This window comes from Haliotis rubra, unplaced genomic scaffold (genome assembly GCF_003918875.1).
Source record: "Haliotis rubra isolate DU_JTF1 unplaced genomic scaffold, ASM391887v1 Scf16, whole genome shotgun sequence".
NCBI lineage: Eukaryota > Metazoa > Mollusca > Gastropoda > Lepetellida > Haliotidae > Haliotis > Haliotis rubra.
The window spans coordinates 3,727,672-3,752,137 of NW_025765558.1; the positions used below are offsets into that span (position 1 = coordinate 3,727,672).

The 24,466-nt window shown below is 36.4% G+C and overlaps 1 protein-coding gene across 1 annotated transcript in view; it reads left to right on the forward strand.

The window, feature by feature from the left end:
- Nucleotides 1–24,466, forward strand: part of LOC124271407 (rootletin-like) — a 111,501-nt gene that overhangs the window by 62,006 nt on the left and 25,029 nt on the right. Inside the window, 2 exon segments of the mRNA XM_046706559.1 lie at nucleotides 2,732–2,770; nucleotides 23,342–23,524. Of these exon segments, the coding sequence (XP_046562515.1) occupies nucleotides 2,732–2,770; nucleotides 23,342–23,524 (222 nt within the window).

Consider the following 24,466-nt stretch of genomic DNA (forward strand, 5'->3'; position numbering starts at 1 on the left):
ACTTACTTCTATCCTCACACATTAAGCAGATGTAACTGGAATACCTTAAACCCAACTCACAGAGTGAGTGAGTTACGATTTTAAGTCACATCGGCAGTATTTCAGCTATATCGTGACCCCAGCTCACTGACTATCCCACACATTGTTTGCTGGTTGAGTTAAGTGGGCAGTTTTGCAGTGTAACACCAGCTCTCTAACAAGCAATAACAGATCCCTATTCTCTGAAGATTACACTGGCTGATACCCCTATGGCCAATGTGGCCGATACACGGAAGATATTTCAGATATTTTAATAATTAATCAGCAAATTGCTGATGGCCAGTCACCATCCCAATCACTACACAGCAGGGTTTGAAGACTGTATTGATGAAATCGGAATTAGACGTTTAGCCCGATTAGGAAACCGCTGACAGGCATATTATATACACCGTCAGAATCTCTTGATCTAATGATGTGATTATTTGCAAAACAACTATTTGTTGTCAGTCATAATCTGGACTTTGAAACAAATCTCAGGTCATTCACAATCGTAGTGAATGATTTAGATGGTCATGCAGCTATTTTAGTGGCACTTTTTAAGCCAAATATGTTATACCACTCAAAGGAAGTTAAGAAACCACCGAGTTCTTTCAGATTTCTGTAGTTTACCTTGTCTTGCCATGACTGAATAACTATAGTGCTATGAAAGAATATGGTGCTCAACTTATTTTGAATAGTATATTTATGACTAAAACCTTCAACTGACTTGAAATTACATGTACCTTGTTTCACAATTCTGTTTTGGACGGTGGGGTAGCTTATTGGTTAAAGTGTTCGCTTGTCATGTCAAACTCCCGGGTTCAATTCCCCGCTTAGTTGCAATGTGTGAAGCCTATTTCTGGTGTCCCCTGTCGTAATATTGCTGAAATATTGCTAAACGCGTAAAACTAAACTCACGCTCTCACAATTATGTCTATGATATTTGGGAGTGCAAGAAAAAGTATAGATTTAAAAATTGCAGTTTATGCAACATTAATTAATTAATTGAGAAATCAATAATCTTTCCAGTAAAATGTATTAAGATGTTGTGCATTCTTTTAATGAGGTTAAGGAACTTCAAAACAATTTTTTTTTTTAAATGCTGTAATGTATTTATTTGGAACATTATTACTCCTCCATCCTCCCATTCAAATTATTTAAAAAACTAAAATGAAAAAATAAAATATTAATAAAGTCTTCATGAAATAAAAGATAAAACATTATTGGATAAGGCCATAACATCATGATAGATCCATGTATGATTGTGGCAGGAAGTGTATTTGAATTAATACCTATGCACATAGTTAAAGCTTATGATATCCTCAATCTGTAAAACGATTTGAGATAAAAAAAATTGCTTAGAAGATATTTTTTTAATCTAGAAAAATCACTCCAGATCACTTGGAAACAAATGGATGAAATTCTGATAAATAATTGTTAACGGCCTAAGTAGCCCGGTTCACAGAGAACCTGGGTCAGATTGGGCTTGTTTCGCACGTCAAGTTACGCAGGTTTAAATTGTTTAACGTGATGAATGACCTCTGGGGAACGTGAGATCATAGTTTCCACTGGTGGGGTTGTAATAACCACAACGGATGGAGGAATGCTGGGTAATATTTCATGCGGCTAATCTTCTGATATTGATTATTGGCTGAAAAAATTGTAATTGGCTTCAGTTTGGTTTTGTTAATAGTTTTAGGATCAGTGCTGATGTAATCGTGTTTGAACTTGTTGTTTTTGTTATGACATTTTGATACCGGTGTGGTTTTTATACAAATTGTGAATTTGAAGTGGTTAGGATCATAGTCTAAGGGGACCCATTAGCACGCTGTTGAACCATGTCAGTGAAATTGACACCTCTACAGCGACAGCACTAACTCCCACCAGATCACATTGTAGGCAACCATTTGACAAGGATTTTCAATAAAAGAAATAGCCTTTTTTTTGTAGAAAAGAAAAATGTGCAAAATTACAAGATTTCTGTAAAATGTTAAACAAAATTATATATGGACTTTTTTCGTTTTTAAGTAGGAAAAAAGGTGATTGTATGTATAGAAATTGTAATTAATATCTCTGTAGGAATGTTGGAATTTACCTCACTTTTTCTTAAATATGAAAAAATAATTTGAGTTTTGAAGCAATTGTTGCAGATATTCTAAATGATTTGTTGACATGAAATAGAGCATAATTGTGAATTTATTACATTACACTAAGTAATGTCATGACTGTATTGATGTTATTGTCCCTATGATGTTATTGTCACTACAATGTTGTTGCCAATATGATGTCATTACCACTGTGATGTCATTCTACTATTATGACATTGACACTGTGACATTTCTACTAAGATATGGGAGCTACTGTGATGTCATTACTAATATGATGTCATACTATTATGATGTCATTGATACTATGATGTCATTGCCTCTATTATAACATTGACACTATGACATTTCTTCTGCTACCATGTGGTAGCTACTGTGATGTCATTGCTAATATGATGTCATTACCACTATGATGTCATTGGAACTATGATGTCATTGCTTCTATTATAACATTGACACTATGACATTTCTACTAAAATGTGGGCTTCTGTGATGTCATGGTTATTATGATGTCGTTGATAGTATTATGTCATTGCCACTATGATGTCATTGATGCTGTGATGTTATTGATACTATACTTTGCAATAATGAAATCTCATCTCATTCAGACCCGGACATTATTTGTCCGAAACGGAGCCCTAGATTATGTGAGTTGAACTATAGACATCACTATATAACATGTACAGAGTTGAAATATAGACAACACTATATAACATGTAAAGTAGACTAGCTAAAAGCACTAATACAGACAGACTGCCACAACATGTTTAGCACTAGATAGATCTGCTTTATCATATTCATATAATCTTCACCTTGGCTAGAAATATATCAAACTTAGCAAAAATAACTGTGCAATGTTAGAAATCTTTTGAGACAAGGTTCTTCTCTTTCTATAAAGTACATATTTTTGTTCTATCTGTTGAGTATACAACAGCAAGTAGCTCAAATGGTTAGAAAAGGTTGTGTATCTCTTGGGTACATCTATCACAAGTCATAATGGGTGTTGGCCTGACATTCATTTTGCAGTTTATTGCGGTAGTGGATTGTGTACTGCAATATGTACCTCAATATATTGTACTTTTGTAAATATCATACTTAAGCTGCGCATATTTGACACCTTCTTTGTCATCCACCATTTTGTTAGATGTTACTGTATCTCATTCAATACAGTAACTAATTTCATAATTTTATTCATAATAACAAAATGAAAAGCATTGAAAACCAGCATAATTTTGAAAAATGCAATATACTGATATATTCCCCTTATACATTCATATTCATTATTATCTTATGTCATGCTGTACCATTAAGCAACATGCAAATCCGGGTTAGAATTGGTCTTCAGTAACCCATGCTTGTTGTTTTATTTACAGACCGATGCCATATAGTTGGAATATTGCTAAGTGTGGTGTTAAGCAACAAAACAACCAACCAACTGTACCATTAAGACGGACATTTCTTTTAGCTGTGCACATTAAGTGTGTTTCTATCTGGTATATAATTTTCATATTGCTTGACTAATGTTGAATATGAAATGAATGATTTTTTAAGATTCACTAAGAATTTGCCATTGTTGGTACATATGACTGTAACCTGAAGCTGTCATGTACGACAATGGATCCTTTTGTTCGGTAATGGTGTTTTCCTAACAACTTAGTGGTATGTAGTTTAGAGCAGCTATTTAGGTTAGATTTCACGATAACCAAATCACTTTCACGTCTTTAGCATTACATTCCTTAGAGGGTTAGAGTTGTATGATTACTGATAACAGTATTACCAGTTTAAAACTTTAGAATATATATTTGTGAATGTGTATTTATGTTTTTACTTCTTTAGCAAACAATTTGAAATTCATATATTTATTATATAATATTTATAATTGTTTGTGTGTGTGTGTGGGTATGTTTTCACACTTGATTTGACAATATACTGGTATATTCCAAGCATATTATGATACATATTCTTTAATACAGCATAGCTCTCATCTAAATGAAGATTATATATTACATTGCCCTGGCTATCAAATTAGATCATGGAGATCCATAATCGTTGACTAAATATTGATCAATTATTGAGAAGTATCGCAGAAGTAACTTCGAGCAAGTATGCCAAGACAGTCACAAGAACATATTTCACATGACTGGTGACATATTTATGCATGGTTTATTAACAAAAAAGTGTCCTACACACAATTTAGAAGCAGCTGTTGAATATAGACACAACTTTGTGCTTTGTGTGTAAAAGTTAAAACTTTTCATCACAAAAATATATGCATGACAGTATCAATGACAGTTTTCATATCAATAATCATTAATAATGCTTCCCATTGATGATATTTCTGATTATCAGCTCGTCACTCCGAAGACCCTGGTTCGATTCCCCACATGGGTACAATATGTTAAGCCCATTTCTGGTGTCCCCCGCCGTAATATAGCTGGAACATTGCTAAAAGCGCCGTAAAACTAAACTCACTCACTCACTCACTCTGATTATCAGTCTTTTAGCATGTTTAGCCAGCCCTAATATTCAATCTTGAATGTGGCCAATTATAAAACTGAAACATGATTGTATTGTTTCATGTGTCAGCTAAATGTTGATCCCTGACTTGACTGTAGAGTCTGGGGTTCACCAGCATAGTATGGTCTCAACATGTTAAGCAATAAAGGCCAGTGTAATCGATAGCTTTGCATGGGACACTAACTGTACCGTAAACATGCTCACAGTAAACTAGTTTCCCTACAACAAATTACATATCCTGGGTAGTCCTTTAGTGGTTGGTTAACCTCTTGAAGTTTTGTTTGTTTATGGATGTTTAACACTGAAATAGTATAGCAGTATGACAATGACCTGTAAATAATTAAGTCTGGATCAAAGAGTCCATTTATCAATATTGTGAGCTATGGTCCACACTGTCCAGTTGGATGACGTTGTCATGAACCCTGACCACCGCTGAATTGTCTCGTGCGACCAAATGAAATACATAAATGTGCAGAGGTTAGTTTGACATTGAGGATGTCACCTTGACTTGCACAAGTCTCTGAGGTAAAAATTAGTAGTTTAAGGATAATTTCTAAAGAATTATAAATAAGAGACTGGGTCCTGACTGTCCACTTATCTAAACTTGCCTCTTTAGAGGATGGGGGCGGTGGGGTAGCCTAGTGGTTAAAGCGTTGGCTCGTCACGCCGAAGACCCGGGTTCGATTCCCCACAATGGGTACAATGTGTGAAGCCCATTTCTGGTGTTCCCCCGCTGTGATATTGCTGGAATATTGCTAAAAGCGGCGTAAAACCATACTCACTCACTCACTCTTTAGAGGATAGAATGACTATATTATATCCATGGGCTCAGCATCCACAACAGCCTTGGAGCAAGGCTACATATCACCATGAACCCTGGCAACGTCCTTGTGGTTAAGGTTCACAGTTCATTGGAAAGATGTATTTTTCAAGTACAATCAGATCATTTTGGTGAACAAGAATACATAGGCATCATGAAATTTTTGTTGGGATAATGTTTTGTTGAGGAGACTGAACATACAGTTTCATAAATGATGTCCCTCGAAATACTCCTTCTTTTCTTGATTCAGTATGAGATGAAAGTTCCATATGATCATGTGGCAAATGTTTAAAGAATGCCTGTAATATTAACTAGTGGTTTTTCGATTAATTGAAATAATCGAAGATTGGTCGAAGTGACCAAACGACCAAGCAATCGATCACATTTTCTCATAATCGAACACAAACGATTTTGGAACTGCTGTTTTAGTCTTTGAAACACTTGACGATGGAACATATCTTCGAAGTTGTCAGAGATTGAAAACTTGTTTATTTCTTAGAAAACTCACTTCACTAACTGAAAAGTCATGAGTGAATATTCTTGAAGACCCCAGAAGGTTTATGTTCATGATATATTAGTCATCACTTTGAAGTAGCAAGGTGCATCATGTTATACATATCTGCAATACCAACCTGAATAGGAAAATCTGAAAATTGACGCTAACCAATTTTTATAACAAGTTTTATGGATAACAACTTCTTTATTTTCGTGAGTGCGACGTTTCGATACAGATTCTTGTACCGTTGTCAAGCAAGAGTGATACATGAAGTGTAGGAGGTGCATATATATACTGTATATAACAATGAAACAACATAATAGACAAAGGAAACAACATAATTGCCATGATTGGCTAAGCAGTAAGCTGATGAAGCCAGTAAGTACATAAAGGATAGTGAATGGAAGCCAGAGATGTAGTTACAATGAGATGTTTATACAATGGATGCGAAGTTTATACAATAGACTGGGCTTGGTGGAGGAGTGGATCATAAGCAGATGGAATGAAGTATCCTTGGTCACGGTTGATGGTAGGCTTGTATGCTTGATGTGAATGGCTTCTGTGAGCTTGGCGTTTAGTGAAGTCCGTTTGGTTGTTGGCGAGAATGGTGATGTCGGACCACTCTATTTGATGATTGGGGTTGGCTTTGATGTGGTCAGAGATAGCTGATTTGGTGTCGGAATTAGCAACAGAGGTGCGATGTTCTTTGACTCGGTGTTGATGGGTCGGATGTTTCACCTATGTAGCATTGTCCACAATCACAGTCTATTTTGTAAATAACACATTTCGGGTTGTTGTTGTTGACGGTGGGTTGTTTTCTTCCGCTGGCATGGAGGAGGTTGTTGAGGCTGGAGGACGCTGAGAAGGTAGTGTCTATTCCTGCCTGTTGTTTCAGGAGTCGGGCTGATTTGGTGTGATGGTTTACCAATGTAGGGAATGGATATCTTGATGGGGGCTGATTCTGGTTTACATCTTTTGGCAGGAGGTGAAAGCGCTAAGCTTCCGATGGTTCTGTTGACTATTTCAGGTGGGTAGTGGTTGCGTTCCACAAAGACTTTCCTCAGGTGTTCAATTTCTTCCTGTAGGTTTGTTGAGCAGATGTTTTTGGCTCTTCTGGTCAATGTGGAGATGACGCCGGTCTTGACTTTAGGTGGGTGGTTGGAGTTGTAGTGGATGTATTGATCCGTATGAGTAGGTTTTCTGTACACGGAGGTCTGGAGTTGGTTGCAGGAGGTGCGGGACACGAGGACATCAAGGAAAGGTAGTTGGTTGTTCTGCTCTGTTTCAATGGTGAATTTGATGCGGGGATGTTGGCTGTTGAGATGGGCGAGGAGCTGCTTTGGATCTTGCTGAGGTTGGAGGACGACGAAGGTGTCATCCACTTTGCGGTACCAGCAGGACGGTTTGAAGGGTGCAGTTTCTAGGGCCTTCTCTTCCAGGTCGGCCATGTAAATTTCTGTAAGGATGGGGGATAGTGGGGAGCCCATGGGAAGTCCGTGGATTTGCTCATAGATGGCATCGCCCCAGGTGAAGTAGGTGGAGTTGATGCAGGCGGAGGTGTGGCTGATGATAGAGTCGGTAGAGAGGCTGGTGTTGAGGGGTTGTTGGAGGTTGTCAATTCTGTGACGCTTTTAGCAATATTCCAGCTATATCACGGCGGGGGACACCAGAAATGGCCTTCACACATTGTACCCATGCTGGGAATCGAACCCGGTTCTTCGGCGTGACGAACGAACGCTTTAACCACTACGCTACCCCACCGCCCCTATAAGCTTGGGACATTGTGCAGACTTACACTGGAAATACTAGAGTATCTGCATAGATCGGTTCTTGAATAGTGCTGTTATTATTCACATGTTTTTTACAAAAGTAAAGCTTGTAATGTAATGTATAGTCATGTATTGTACGTATTGCAATTCAGGAGTTGTAAATAGAAGCTCAATATTTTGAGGCATGTATTGTGCTAAAATAGTGTTACACGCTAGTATTACCATGATTAAATGTCAACAGTGTTCAATGTTGTAACAAATGGATACAACAAGCTTACAACTATTGAACATGTTGAGTATTGTGAAATACTGTAAAGTATCGCATGGATGAATATTCACAACCATTCTGTGGACCATGGGTATGAAAGATCAAACAATATTTACATTTGACATTTATCAAATATCTTTTGAGTTAAATCACTTTAGTATAACAACTGGATACAATTATCACTAGCATATATACCATGTACTTGTTAAATACATGTAACAGTCAAATATCCACAAATACTACCAGGTGTTGGGTAAATATCTGTTTTATTTCATTATTTAAGGCAAACTTTGTTATTAAATATGTTATATATCTACAACTGGATACAAAGACGATGGCATATATACAAGGTAAATGTTAAATAATATAGTGTATCCAATAGCTGAATGTCAACAAACAGTGTCTGGACCAGGTTCTGTATAAACGTCCATATTGTTTCATCTTTCAAGACAAACTTGAGTGTTAAGTGCTCGATACAAAGACGATAGCATATATACCAGGTAACTGTTAAATGAATACTTTGTATCCCATAGCCTTATGTCCACAACTGCAAAAGAGTCCAGGTTCTATATAAACGTCCATATTGTTTCATCTTTCAAGACCTGAGTGTTAAGTGCTTCTATTGTATCCAATAGCTGTATGTCCACAGCTTATACAGACCAGGTGTGTGATAAATGTCCATATTATCACGTTACAAATGGCCACACAAACCCCAGTATTCTACTGTTCCTTCAGTGTACTCAAATCCGGAACACCTGGATTCTATTCCATATCTTGTTTGACTTGCGACTTGTCATATTTATTCACGACTTGACTTCAGTATGTCTTGGTCAGTCTTTCTGAAAGGTCAACATTTGTTGGAGTATGTTCTTCAGTGCGTAGTGAATTGGTGGACGTTTTCCTTTCTCTGGTCCCGTAGGTGAAACTTGTACCTTTGTAAATATGTAGGCCGTGTGTCACAATCACACAGTGTACAGTTGTATGCTGTCTTGATATTGGCTACTAGTTGCATTCACTTGGAGTGACTGGGTGGGACTGATTCCAGCTTTCACAGACTCTACTTGCATAACATATTGACTACTGGGCAAGGAATAACTCAGTTATACTCAATTGGCTTACATTCTGTAGATGTTAATTACCATATGTTTATATAACTCATAGTCATACAGTATGAAGTAAGTGATTTGCTATTGAAGTTACATTCGTGAAATTGGTGATTTGTTTGGTGTTAATTTCACAGGATGTAATTATTCTTTGCTTCTACCCGATTCTTTCATATTAGGCCAGACCAATTTTATTTCTTGTTTTACGGATTTTTGTCCTCAGAAAACCTAAAGGCAGTAGGGAAAAAATAAAAAATAAAATCACCAGTCAAAGTAATATTCGTTCTAAATACTCAAAGTATTTTACTTTTGTCAGTTTATGAAGTGTATATGAGGCAAAAAACAATCTAAAAAACATTTCTCTTGTAAGTTTACATTTTTGGCCAATAAGAACATTAGGATTTTATTTTTTCAGTGGGGAAAAATTTATTTATTTATTTTCTTATTCTTGAAAAGATATGACAGGCGGATCCGCAAAACAAGAAATAAAATTGGTCTGGCCTTACCAAAGCTAAATCATTCATGATCAGAGAGCTTTTACGATTGTAATATGAAAAAGTTTGATTGTACATAACATTTCTCAGTTGTTTATGAAACAGCACAATTTAATATTGACATTATATTTGTGAAATTGGTGATTTATTTGGTGCTTGTTTCACAATTTGTGTATTCTGTACTACTCAAAAATATGTAAACACCAATATGTAAGACACTTTGATATTACTAAAGCTAAATCGTTTTCCTCAGGAATGAATCAAAATTGTTAAGGACCCCTGATTCTTTGACAGTGGTATTAGGTTAGTTTTCTTTCAACTATTTCAGTAGTATTACAAAATGGTTAACCCTGTTTAAGGTTTTGTAATCAAATGTATTCATTAACTAAATATAAATTATGTAACAAATATAAATTATTGCAAAAAAATGTCAAAGATTGCCATTTTCCTCATGCTGCCACTCAAACCAAACTGAAGAAACTCACATCTAATGTTGTAATTCTTGCTAATCAAGAAAATTGTGTGTCAAGAGTTACCTGCTCTTAAATTCAATCATGTTCATTAATCAAGGGTTTATTGTTATCTTCCCAGACACACAAAGATCTTCATTAATTAAGAGTATTGAAAACCTGCTCTGGTGGTCATGCATTCGCATTAAACAAGATCTTATAAAGATGTCTCACCGGACACTCAAACATCCTCATCAGACACGAGTGTATAAAGTTATCTCCCTTGACACCACTGAGTAAACTGCATCAAATGTCAACAACATAAATCTTAACCATTGTCTTCACCATCCCAACACGATGCAGCCTATTGTAATCACTGATGGTGATATATTGTCATATACGACACCCATGAGATACGACCGTTATTTCCTTGATGTGCTCTTCAGATATTGATGCATAAACAATGTACACAATGCTCCGATGATTCGGTAGCTGAAGCAGCAACTGTCATAGTTCAGTGCTCATAAAAAATACATCTCGGTTCAACATCGACTTTCATGTTGAGTTTATGATCCCATTTTTTGCACATTAAATTGAACTTGTCAGTTTCCCGTGGTAAATATTGCATGTTTGTTTGCGATTAATTTGAAGAGTTCTTGTAATGGCAGAGTGGCCTTGATTCAGGTGATGTCAGGTGCTGTGGTATTTATTATTAATGATTCAGGTTGTGAAGCAAAATATTTTTAAATTCAATCACCCATGTCAGTGAAGAGTACACTTTCGTTTGAAGTTTCCTTCTAAAGCTGAAAGTAGTTGAAAACATGTAGCACTTCTATCATGTGTATTCCCTTGATATTCTCAGCATCCTTCTAATTATCTGAACTGTCGTGTAATTTCATTGATAAATATTTCATTTGATATGATGCAAAAGATTATCAATAATTCTTGATTATGATTTCTGAAATAAAGCAGTAAAATAGCAGTAACTGAATAATAAATACCATTTTCCTCCGAATGTAATGTGTGTTTTACGGCATGGTGATGTCATGAACTATTGGATGGGGTAGTCTCTGATCATCCCATCTATGAAAGAATCATGACAACTTTGTTGGTATTTATTTCAATTCATATTGGAAAAGTATGGATAGCAGAGAGAAATTTTAAATAGCACATTATTGATATGTGGGGTTTGATGTACATGTGTAGGTGGTATTGTATATAATGGTTTAATTATCTGCATAACAGTGGATTTGTTGGTCAATATGGTTGCAGTCTGGGTTTGATTGTCTCTGCTGCGGCAGTGATGACTTCATGGTCACTATGGCTCCAGTCTGTGGAATTTTAATCTAAATGGCCGAAGTCTGTGAATTTGATGGTCAATATGGCTGCAGTTTGTTAATTTGATGGTTAATATGGCTGCAGTTTGTTAATTTGATGGTCAATATGGCTGCAGTTTGTGAATATGTTGATTTGATTGTCCTTTTTAAGTCTTTGGACTTGATAGTTACTGACTCCATTTCACCCCACCTCACCTCACCTCACCTCACCTCTGTGATTTATTCCACCCCTACTGTCAGATATGGTTTCTCTGTACCCATCTCCCCTCTTTCTGTTATCTTCCACTTGTGCCATCCGTGCCAATTGGCAGATCTTAAACTTATTTATTCTTACAGGAGATCTATTTCGCCCTCCTTGTAGCTCACTGGAGCAGGATATTAATGTATGTAACTGTCAGTATTATCTCCTAGTTGGTGTATACTGATAGCTAGAGTTTGCCTGGCAGCTAGTTATCTCAGGTATAAAGCTACTTTCCTAGCAACCGAGAAATGTGTATCATGTTGTGTTATTGAATGTCAGGAAACATTTCTCTGTGATATTCAGAATATCCGTCAAGAGGTTATTTTAGTCTTTATACACAACCTTCCAGCATTTGATTTGTCCAGATTTTGTGGCTAGTTTAGTAGTACCATCTTCCCTTCTCGGACACTTTTCACAGTTTTTGTTGTGCTTGGTTAAAAAGGTTTGCATTTTATAATTGTTTTTATTTATGGTGTTCTTCATCTCTTAGCAGAGAAAAGTCAGTCTTTCTAGACAATGCTGCAGTTGGTCTTTTGAAAAATCGGTTATTTTCATCTTGTCCTTTGAAGAAGTTCTTTCACATAGTTTTAAAATGTGTAGTTTATGCTGGCTTAACTTCAGTCAAAATGGGGTTGCCCAGTGGTTAAAAGCATTCTGTACCGAGTACACTAGCAATTTTAAAGTTATTTCCACCCCTGAAGATCCAGGTTCAATTCCCCACTGGTACATTGTGTGAAGCCTATTTCTGGTGTCGCCTCAAGACTTTGCTGGAATGTTTCTAAAAGCAGCATAAAACCCAACTTACTCACTCACACTTGTCAAAATAGCCTATTATAAATGGTTGGGGTTTTGTATGTCAAACTGAAGGCCCATTATTATGACAGCTTGGCTACATTGTGTTCAGCCCATTCCTGGAGCAGCATTAAACCATAATTCACAAAGGAAAACTCCGTTGCTTAAAAATGCTGCATTTTAATCGATGTGGATTTTAAAGAAACTTAACCCAGAATATAAAGGTGTATTCACGGTTGTGACATTTTAATTTACCTTAGGCTTGAATATAAAAAATGCCAAGAATAGAATTGTCCAGCTACTCGTCTTCATGTTACTTATTACCAGTTGTACAGAAAGTAATTCTGAATAACGCTTATGTTAGTAGTGTTCCGATGATCGAAAAAAATCGAAAATCAATCAAAAGAAGGATTAAAAATGATTAGCGATTGTAAAAAAAATATATTTGATTAATCAGAATTTTGTTGTTTTTGTATAACACCCTTGAATTAAGTATACTAACCATTTAATTTGATGAATATTCACGAACAAACATGCGCTCAACAGCATAAAGCTATGCGCATTGTAAAATTTTAACCACTTTTATTGTTTAATTACAATTCCAGTGTCTTACTTGCATGCGTGCCTTTCATTGCATGACAGTATTAGTTATAAAAAATCACATTAATTATAAAAACCTGGGGAAAACCCTTAAAATTGGTGATTACATTAAAAATGTATATATTTCGATTATAATCGATAATCGTTCACCACAAGTCCTCTGATAATCGATAGTGGATTTGGTTTCCGATTCCCAACACTAGCTTATGTCAGCACATCTATGCCACAGAAAAATGGAGATGATGAATTATGAAAGACCAGTTCAAATATCGAAGCAAAGCTACTGAGTATTACGTTCACATACAATCTATAGCCATAATTTACATTTTGAAAAAGTAAAAGGTAAATTATCGTCAAAGATCGATCAATGCTGTCATATGACCTCTACTTCCTGATCTTGTAACGATTGTCACAATTCTTTTGAACACCTTGTACAGTAAGCCAATCTTCTTTGTTTCTTTGTCAGAGTTGTTGTAATCTTTAAACTATGTCAAAAGAAATATGCTGATTAGCATAAACCTAACAAATGAGTTTGGGTCAAATATTCGGTAATCTCCGATGCTGCTATAGTGTAGACAAGCCACTGATCAAACCGCTGCAAACCGATATGGGTTGCATATGATTGGTTATTGAAATTTAGTGAAGCTTATCACATCTAAAACTCGTGAACCAGTCGAGGTAAGTGGTTGCTATTGTCTATATCGCCTGGCTGACGTTCTTGTGTGTGTTTGCACTGCATGAAGTGAGAAACGAGAGGCTGTTATAAGCCGTATTGGCCCCATGCTGAAGCAGCAAATCATTTCAATGGCTGATTGAGAGGGGTTGATGTCAAACATTTCCTGATAGTCACCTGAGACAAAGCAAGTAAGCACTCCTAATCAGCCACAATCAACTGTGCCTAACTCGAGGACCGTCAAAGACGAAGACAAGGATTTAACACCGCCTTCTCTTAGAGTCGTTCGTGCCATGGCCTGACCTCACAGCTTAAGACATGGTTCCTGATCCTTCTCGGGCACCACTTTCGGATATTTTCGTTTGTGTTTAAGTCGTATTCCTGGGATTGGCACACACATCTGCGTGGACACCCATATGCTTAATGAAATATAGGTCTCTCCAATTTACACTCCTGTTTAAACAATAGAAATATCTGCAGTGGAATTTTCAAGGCTGGCAGTCAGAAACTTCCACTATGAACGTGATTGTTCTTGGATATGGTTGAAGTATTGCCAAGCTGAACCTTGTGTCTGGCCTGGGTGTTCAAGGTGGATTAAGGGTGTGAGAATTTCTGTGTGAGCAAATATACTTGGATTACACTTAACTAAGTTCTGTTGACAATTGATACGTCTGGAACTTACAGCCTTGAATGCTGGATTGGGATTAGGTGAAGATAGGAATTGTTGAACTTGTGTCAACTTACGATCTGTCATGCTACCCGTTGATGTCTTTGGAGACCCTCAGATTGTTACCTCCAGATCAGAGACAAGAATCGCTTTTGTACTGACCTGTTTTTGATGAGGGTATGGAGTCATAATTTGGGTCCCAAAGATACCCAGTTTTTCGTGCTTGCAAACTTTGGAAAATACGTGAACTGGACACTCTACAGTATGTATGGATTGTTCTTTGAAAAACTACTTTCCTAATGCTTGGACATACTACTTGCTGTCAACTATCAACTGGAACTTATATTTTGTCAAACACATCAATCTCGACTTCAGACTTCTTGCCAGAGTCTCTTTTTCGGAACATGCTTCTTGCCAACAACTACTTTTGGTTGGATATGGATATACTGCTTTTGTGATGACTGGGTTTTAGGACTTTGAGATTTCGTTGTCTGGTGTAGTTTTAATAGATTGTCGTGAAGTCCCATGATGGCAAGCCAGAAGGAATTACAATGTGTCGATACCACTGAGAAGGACACTGACGAAAAAGCAACTGACAATGGCCCTTCTGATGAGCTTGCAAAAGTACGAGCTAATCTTCGAAAAGCTAAACCTGCAGCATTCGGGCCAGGATTTGTACAGAGGAGGATAGTTGAAGCAAGTATTTGAAGGCATTAAGATTGAAATATCAAACATCACTTGCAAGTAATTTGTATGGACATCACAAAATCAGTTTCTGTAACATTTTTTGTTTAACCTTAAATCTTCTGTTTCAGTATATTACAAAAATATTTTGATTTTACAATTTACATTTTTTTTATTCTAAAAATAAAATTTCCCATTTAAAATAGTTAATCAACTATAGCTTGGAGTATTTTGGTTATTGATTTCTGATTATTTTAAAACCCAGTGCAATGGGCATTAGGCTAATTATACTGGCTCACAAGCAGACGTAGTTTTGAATTCTAAGTCAACCCGATGCATAATTAAACCCTGATGATGTTTATGTGTCATGTTATGAACACTGAATGTTAGCTCGTCCATGGCATACAGTCTCACACTTGACGCAATAACATATTTCTTGGATCCAGTCCCATTTAGCGACATTTTTCAACCAATCAGATTGTAGCACACACTCCCATTCATTCACAATGGGCTCTGCAAGGGCAAGGTAATTTATGTCCGTTCATGTGTCCTTGTATTTCGAGGTATATTCACCATGCCTGTGCACAGATTTAAAGAACTGTCCCGAGGTATCGTGCATCACACCATTAAGTGTCCTCTGCTACATGCTGCAGACTTCTTCAGTTTGTGGAAGCAGCTCTGCTGTTGTTGTCTCTATTAAAGAGTTATAAACTGTTTTGCAATTAAATTTTTTATTCTAACATATTTGACATGCAAAGCAATTTTGTGATTACTGAATATTTTTTATACAATCACATCTTCGTCTCTTTGATCAGTTTCTTTTAATACAAGTACAGAGTCACAAATTTACAGGTTTATGTTCTTTATGTTCCTTTTCAGCATTTACAAAATAAGTATTTTTATTACATATTTGGTGTCAGTGTTACTGTAACCATGGTAACAGTTGTTTAAATTATTGATAATATGCAGGTAAACCTCATACTGTATAAGGTTCTCCATGCACAGGTGCATACAGGTGTGTACAGGTACTTATTTAGAAGAATAGGTATATTCATCTACCTGCGTCAACCTTGTCTACCTGTTTTAACCTTCTTGCCCATACTGTCATTGCACCTAATGACTTCAGATAATTAACAGCCCATCAAAGGTCCCTAAAGAAAACACCACTCTCTATGTCGTAGACATACCTGTCATTAATTACCTGTCAATGTTTTGTAATTATGTCGTCAGAATACCTGTCAGTAACTACCTGTCCTTGTTCTGTAATTAGTGTAACTATGTCGTCAGAATACCTGTCAGTAATTACCTGTCCTTGTTTTGTAATTAGTGTTAAGAGGTGCCATGCTGTTGTAACAGTAAATGAGGTGAGTGTGTAGTATCTGGATAATCTCCTGACTAGGTTAGAACATTCAATTTATCTTAACGAGAGTTCGTGCTTTATTTGTAATTTTCTTATTGGATCAATTAGTGAGTTGAATGGATCATCAAATATGCCAGCTTTTTTGGCAGAGGCTTGCATGATTGACATTATTTCAAATTAATATCATTGTTTATTTTAAAATGAACTGCAGAAAGAGAAAACTGTTTTATCATCTATGATGATGATGAAAAATTTAAACTGAAAAGGTGAGATGTGAAATTCAGAACCTGTGGAAAAACTAAACTTGTTTTATTTATCTGTTTGATTGGCATGTTATAAGTTGATGAATAATAAGAAAGGTATATTATTTTATGGATGACAACTTCTATATTATATTATGATGTCGTGTATATGTGCTTGACAACAGCATATGAATCTACCGAAAAGCAGCATCATAATACAATATGGAAGTTGTCATCCATAAAGTATTACCTTTCTTTCTGTTTTATTTAGAGGTATAGCATTACAGTGAGTGAGTGAGTTAAGTTTTACGCCACACTCTGCAATATTCCAGCTATATGGTGGCCGTCTGTAAATAATCGAGTCTAGACCAGACAATCCAGTGATCAACATCATGAGCATTGATCTGCGCGATTGGGATGCGATGATATGTATCAATGAAGTCAGCAAGCCTGACCACCTGATCCCGTTAGTTGCCTCTTACGACAAGCATGGGTTACTGAAGATCAATTCTAACCTGGATCTCCACGGGTCTATAGCTTTACAGTACAGCCAGGACTTAAGAGAAAATAAGACACAGACTAACAAGAATATAACTGTGTGAAACGCATGTGGGATTTCGTCCTGAATGCATGTTTCTTGATTCTATAAAGACAAAACATTATCACATGCCAGTGATATATTTCTTTTGTAAATAATATTCTTTTGATTAGAATACATGAAAGGAAAGTATCATCTTGTCTTAAGCCTGTTGGTGTCTCCATGGTTTTACCCTGGATTTACGGTTTCATCCACTGTTGGATCAATTCTGAATTATTCAGACTTTTGTTTGGCGATCTGACCAGCTAGGGTGACCACTGTTTATGCTTTGATAAGCCAGATAATTGCTGCAATTAGCCATGTTTCTTTGACCGCTGATGCCTTCACGGCTTATTGATCTGTGGCCACGATGGGTCGTCCATCGTAGATGCTGTTATCCTGACAACTGATTGTACACGAAGAGGTAGAAATCTCTATTGATTATCAATTACTTGGATTGTCAGGTGTACTGGTGATACAAATGGGAAAACAAACAGTTACAAACGTTCTACAAACATTTAGATACACACACATGAAAACAATTCAGTGCTTGATACGATGTTGTCTTCAAGACTTATTTCATGTCAATGTTTGTCTTTCTGAAGACCTGGAAGTAAATGTTGAGACTTGTAATTATTTCAGACTTTGTTTAGGAAGTGGAGCGCAACATGATCAATTACCATGCTTGATGAGAGAAGCAAGTTGCCCAGATCAAACACTGGCAGTAGCAAACTGAGATCAAACATGGAGAATGGGGACCAGTCATTTAATATTCACGGTTTGAGCCTACGATTTTAAGAAAATCTAATCCAGATCCACATTTACTGACATTGTTTACATCAGTGTCACGCTGGAAAATGTGTGCTTTTCTTGACAACTGTTCTTGATACAGTCATTTGTTTGAAAAAATAATTGAGCACATGTTGGAATAAAATATTTGGGCACCCCAAAGACTATGCTGTTGTCAAACCCAAATCGCCTTCCTCAAAATGAAATGTTTTTTCCTCATTTGTCATTGAGTAATTGGAACTATATCAATGATGGCAATGATTTTATTAATATCAAAACATTACTTCCAAATACTTACATTTATTTAGAATTTTGGATGACTAGAATTTAAAGCCCAAGAAGTCAACAAATCTGAAACATTAAAGAATTGTGTTTCAGTTTTAATCTCTTTTTGATAACTATTTTATTAGAAAAGGTATGATACTTTATGAATAATAACTTCTTTATTATATCATGATGCAATGTTCTTATACCATTGTCAAGCAAGACATTCTTGGTCCATCAAAATAAAGAAGTTGTCATCCATTAAGTGTCATGCCTTTCCTATCATTCAAGAGCTTCTAAAATGCAAATCCATCAGAACTATTTGATTGGCATTCTAGTAGTTTGTGATTAGATAAGAAAACATACTGCTTTATGGATAACAACTTCTAGTTTATTGCACCTGTATCAAACAACCAAAGGTATTTCCAATACTACTGCCCTCACAGCTAGTTTCAGTGGCTACATCTGCTGAGGAATCGGTATTGATTGCATTAAGACTGATTGACAGGGGATTATTGACACAAACAATTTGTATATGATGGCTGTAGCGTTACAGAAACAATGTCTTCAGATATTCTGTTACTGGTGATCAGTGTTAGTGACAAAAAGATGTTATTGATCCAATTTCAGCCTCTGAATTCTGTTGCATTCTTCAAATTATTACATCTTTGACGTTGATTAAACATGAAAATATGAAACTTATTTATGGATAAAAACTTCAGTGATTTTGTTACCTTTGTCTGAAGAATGAATAAAAACTTGCTTTTTCAAATCGGCAAAATTAGGTATTCCTGCATGTAGTGACTTTGGTTTTGTACCTCTTTCAGTAATGTTCAAGCAATATATTGCTTAGAAAGGGCTTCGGGGTCGGTGGGGTAGCCTAGTGGTTAAAGCGTTGGCTCGTCACGCCGAAGACCCGGGTTCGAATCCCCACATGGGTACAATGAGTGAAGCCCATTTCTGGTGTCCCCCGCCTTGATGTTGCTGGAATATTGCTAAAAGCGGCGTAAAACCAAACTCACTCAGTCAGTCAGTAGAAAGGGCTTCGCAAACTGTTACATGTGGGAATCAAACCTGAGTCTAGAGATGACAAGCAAATGCTTTAACCACAGAGGTAGCCCATTGTCCTATTATGTACAGTTAGGGTTTGAAGGATATAAATACATTTTCTATTTAGCACTCACTTTAACTTATCAGACATTTGGTCCATCTGTTATGGATGCTGTGGACAATTCTGTGTTATTACAAGACTGATAATAGGAGGAATAACTTTAGGTTATTCTAATTATTTTCGAAAAATCTGCATCAGATCTTCTCTCAGTGCTCACTTAAAAACTTTTAAAAAATGGGTTCTGGTTATCAAATTTACAAACATTTAGTCTCAGAAATAAAGTTATGCTCACAAAATTTTATATCTACCCCAAACAGTGATTAGTTCTGTGACGTAATATAGACTTGTGTCCATGGAATGCATTTTGCAGAGTTGCCTACCTTAGGTGTGCCAGAATCTTGTGACCAATGGTTCAAATATTGGTTGACTGGATCTTTTTCTTGATGTATTTTTCTACCAATACTTAGGGGTTTCAATGGAGTTGAAATTAGTGAACACCTGCATCATTCTTTTCTCCCATATCGGGGGCGGTTGGTTAGCCTAGTGGGTAAAGACCTAGATTCAGTTCCTCACAGGGGTACCATGTTGGAAACCCATTTCTGATATTGCTTGAATATTGCTAGAAGTGGCATAAAACCATGCTCAATCACTCTCTTATATCAGAGAGTGTTTGGTAGCCTTGTGGTTAAAGTATTGCTCACCATGCCAAAGACCTGGGCCTAGATTTTCGAAGCTCTCTTAGCGCTAAGATGGTCGTAAGTTAATGTTAATGTATGGCACTTACGACTATCTTAGCGCTAAGAGAGCTTCGAAAATCTAGGCCCTGGGTTTTATTCACCATATTTGTATCATACATGAAGACCATTTTGCTGTGATATTACAATAAAATTGCTGAAAGCAGCGTAAAAACTGACTTACTCACCCTGTCACACCTGCTGACATACAGCAATACCCCTGAAAGATGTTGTGTGCCTCATAATAAAGAAGTTGACATCCATAAAACTTTCTCTTAACTGAAATACTGCAGAAAGTGGCATTATAACAAACTCACTCCTTTGGTGAAAACACCTGATGCCTGCCACCCCTGTTCATGGCGTGACCTTGACAGTGGGAATGGCTAACCAGCACTGATTTCATTGGAACATTTTCAGCCAGGTCTGGCTTCCAAATAACCAATCTCAATCCCCAAATAAATCTCAATTCCCTGTTGTATAACATCTAATCACATGTGATAGATTATTGGCAGATTAAGGATTACTTTTAATGGTAATTAGCTAATCTTTGAAAGGGATACCAGCTTTACCTGTAATTACCCATTTACCTGTAATTAGGGAGCTGTAGACACCATTGAAACAGATAGCTTACAGCTTAGGAATGTCTTTTGTTCATTTGTAAGCCTGTTGTATGTTATCTAATTAAGTCTATGGCTTTGTTAAGTGTAAATCAGTGGCTTTGATATGTCTATGAAAGTGGATCTGTTGGTTCTGCACATGATTTATGCAATAAAATTGTAATTGAGGGTGTTCACCTGTTAACATATATGTTTACCTTGAATTTAATTATCAATAAATAAATATTTATTTTACAAATTAATTATATAATATGAATGGCAGTAAGATAGTCAGATTTATCAGTGATATTAAGTCCATCTCTATATTTCTGTTCTGATGTACATATTGTTATTAATCTATACTTATGTATTCAATTTAGTTTAAATGCAACATTAACAGTTTATCTGTCATATTTATGAATGCACAATGCTGTTTGAAAAGTGGTCAAATGTGACATTTTATATTTAGGATTACACTTTCTCAGTAAGGTACAGATTCTAGTACTTTTGTTGGGTTAAGTCCCACCCAGGATACAAACCCACACTCTCATACATGCCATGAAACAAATATATCCAACACAGCTCATCAAATCTGTAGTACTTTGCAAGTCTAAATTACTGCAGTTTCCAGACATTCAGAGTCCCAGGGCTCTATATTATATTAAGATAATTTAGCAGCTGTTTGTGCAGTAAATATATTAAGATATTTTAATTTACACTAAAATAATTTCTCATAGACTGGATGTTTGTCTCAGTTTGTAAGCTCAGTTGTGTTAAGTGTAATGTAGTGTTGTGTATATCACACCTTCACTGGTGAATAAGCAGATATACCATTTCAGTGCTAGAGTCAGATATTGTACATGTAATGATATTACCAATATCACCTGGGGTGCAGTAGGCCTGGAGATTACTCACTGACCCATGTATGTAACAGGTAGATCTAAGACTTCAGCTGAGCAACAGGGGATTAGTGTAATTCCTGCTACCTAGGTCTCGTTAGTGTTTCCATGGACGCCAGGTACAGGTGGGTTCCTTATCCTGTCAAAACATGTCTCGTCGGGAGTATATAGGTGAGGGGTTTACTTTATGGCAGCATTCGATCACAGCATTTGATCACAGTCCTCAATCGGGTAACATGGCAGCAGAGTACGATCCTCTTGTCTTGGCTGTGAGTAGATATACCACTTCCCTGGATACTTCTTTCATTGAACAACAGCACTCTGTTGGATTGACATGTTTATGTGTTAATTCATGGTGCTCTGTGAAGGGTGGTTTTCAACTTTGGATTTATCAGTGTTTTATGTACCATTCTTGCTCTAGTGGAGGTTCTTTCTTTTTTGTGGGATTTACTTTTGTGCCTGCGATATATTTGATTTAGATTTAACTTTGTTTAAACAAGATTTACTGTCAAGGAGTTTGAATATTTTATGCAGTTATAATGGAAAACACATCTTTACTTAAAGATAAGTTTGTCTGATTTTAGTTTGAATTATTTTTGTACTGACAGTCATATTTAATTTTTTGTCAAAGAATATCTTTAGAAGTGTAATTTCTTTTTGTCAAAGAATATCCGAGTAAGAGGCATTAATGTTTTGTTCTGTTGTATTTTAAATATGAGAACATCATTAAATGACCTCATGTGTCAATATTTTTGGAAAAATGGTAGTTTAATACTATTTCCTTGTTGTAGAAATGAATCATGCTTAATCATTACAGATTGTATACATTTCTGTTGACAAAGATATTTTTATAAATTATACCTATGGAGCCAGAACTGTTTTGCAGACTGTCTGCACGTTTGTAGATACTACATCTGTCACAACTACCTTTAATGTATTTGTGTCAGGAACTGCATGTTAAATTACCTGGACTGTCATTAAGTAGAGTGCAATTTGAGATAAGGCTGACAAATGGCTATGTTGTCAACATTTAAGGCTTAGAGACCTCAAGTATGATGACATAGGTTTTGACCTCTTTGGGGCAGTCTTTTAACAAGTCTGTTAACAAGTCTATTCAGTATGACAGGTTCCGTCCTGCCAACATCAAGTTTCCAGTAGTCAGGGCAAAAGGTGTCTCATTTGTTCAGTGTTAAATGTTAATAATGCAATTTTTAATTTTAAAATTGAATAAGCAAAATTTTGTTTGCACATTATTTTTATGGTGGTGATCTATGTAAATCTGTACGTGAAAGTACAAAGTGTGAAGATGAATTTTCTTTCTTATATTATGGTATTTTTCTTGAGACATTCATGTGATTAACAATAAATTTATATACATTGAAGATGACAGCTGGACTATAGCTTATTACTATAGTCATAACAATATAGAAATTGGTTCATGCCATAAGAAAATACAAATCTAAGTGAGGGGTAATCCCAATCCTTTTTGTACAATTATTTTCACCAACAAAACCATAAGTGAAGGTAGTATTTGGTGTTTGTACATAGTGGTCTGCAAGCCACAGGGAAACAGGAAGTGTGACAAGAGTTACTGTTCTTGTTTCAGCATTAGCCATGTTTAGAATTCTTTTCACCAACAAAATCACAAGTGAAGGTGGTACTTGGTGTTTGTACATAGTGGTCTGCAAGCCACAGGGAAACAGGAAGTTTGACAAGAGTTACTGTTCTTGTTTCAGCTGGAGCAGTCCCTGAAGGGAGATGGCCCCGATGCTGATTCCCCTTCCACGGGGCTGGTGCAGCAGAACATCGAGCTGCGTCGGAAGCTGGAGGAGGAGCACTCCAGCTACAAGAGGAAGCTCCAGGCTTACCAAGATGGCCAACAGCGCCAAGCTCAGCTCGTGCAAAAACTACAAGCGAAGGTATTTGAAGAACCCCTGGAACAATGTGAATTGTTCTATGGTTGGGTGTCTTGGGAATTCTTGGTCAATGGCTCAGTAGTGGTATCTTGGGAATTCTTGGTCAATGGCTCAGTAGTGGTATCTATGGAGAATTATTGGTCAGTGGTATCTCCATTTGAGATATTTTCCTTTCAACTTAGAAACTGTTGGGAGTAATGGTTGAGTGCCTTTGGAATTATTGAAGAATGTAGTAGTGGTATCTCAAGCAAAGATTTATACATTTGATCTCAGGAAAAATGGGGAGTAATGTTGGGTGTCATTGGAAATATTGGTCAATGGTTGAGTTGTGGTATCTACTGGGAATTATTAGTTGATGGTTGTGGTATCTCTAATTAATCCAAGCTGGTACCAAAGCTACAAGTGAAGAAATTTGCAGTTCATCTCAAGAACAGTGAGGAGTAGTTGTTGTTGGGTGTTTTGGGAATCAACGGGGTTCTTTATGCGTGTGTGGTTGTGGTTCTAAAGACAAATGCTCATTTATGATGGCTTTCGGGGTGAATGATTGACTTGCCCCTGCATGTGTTTGTGATGGGTATCACCGATGGGGCAAGATAAGCCCACTTTGCAAATACTTGGTATCACACCTATTTGACAGTGATTCAACTCGTATTTGATAGACACCAGTGTTTGATATTGTCAGAATCATACAATTGTCTCAATAGTAGAGATTTATTATAAATGTGAAAAATTGTTTGAAAAGCTGTGATTGGCCATTATGACATAACCTTTTCAAAGGGTGAGATAGTTCTGGAATTAAGAAGTCATATGGGAAATGCTCAGAAGACTTTTTTGGTATGGAGTTGTAGCATTGGTGGTTATATATGCATAGGTCAGATGTGATAGTTTCCTGCAACTTATTTTCTTTGTAAGAGAAAAGATACTTAATAAGTATCAATAAGGGAA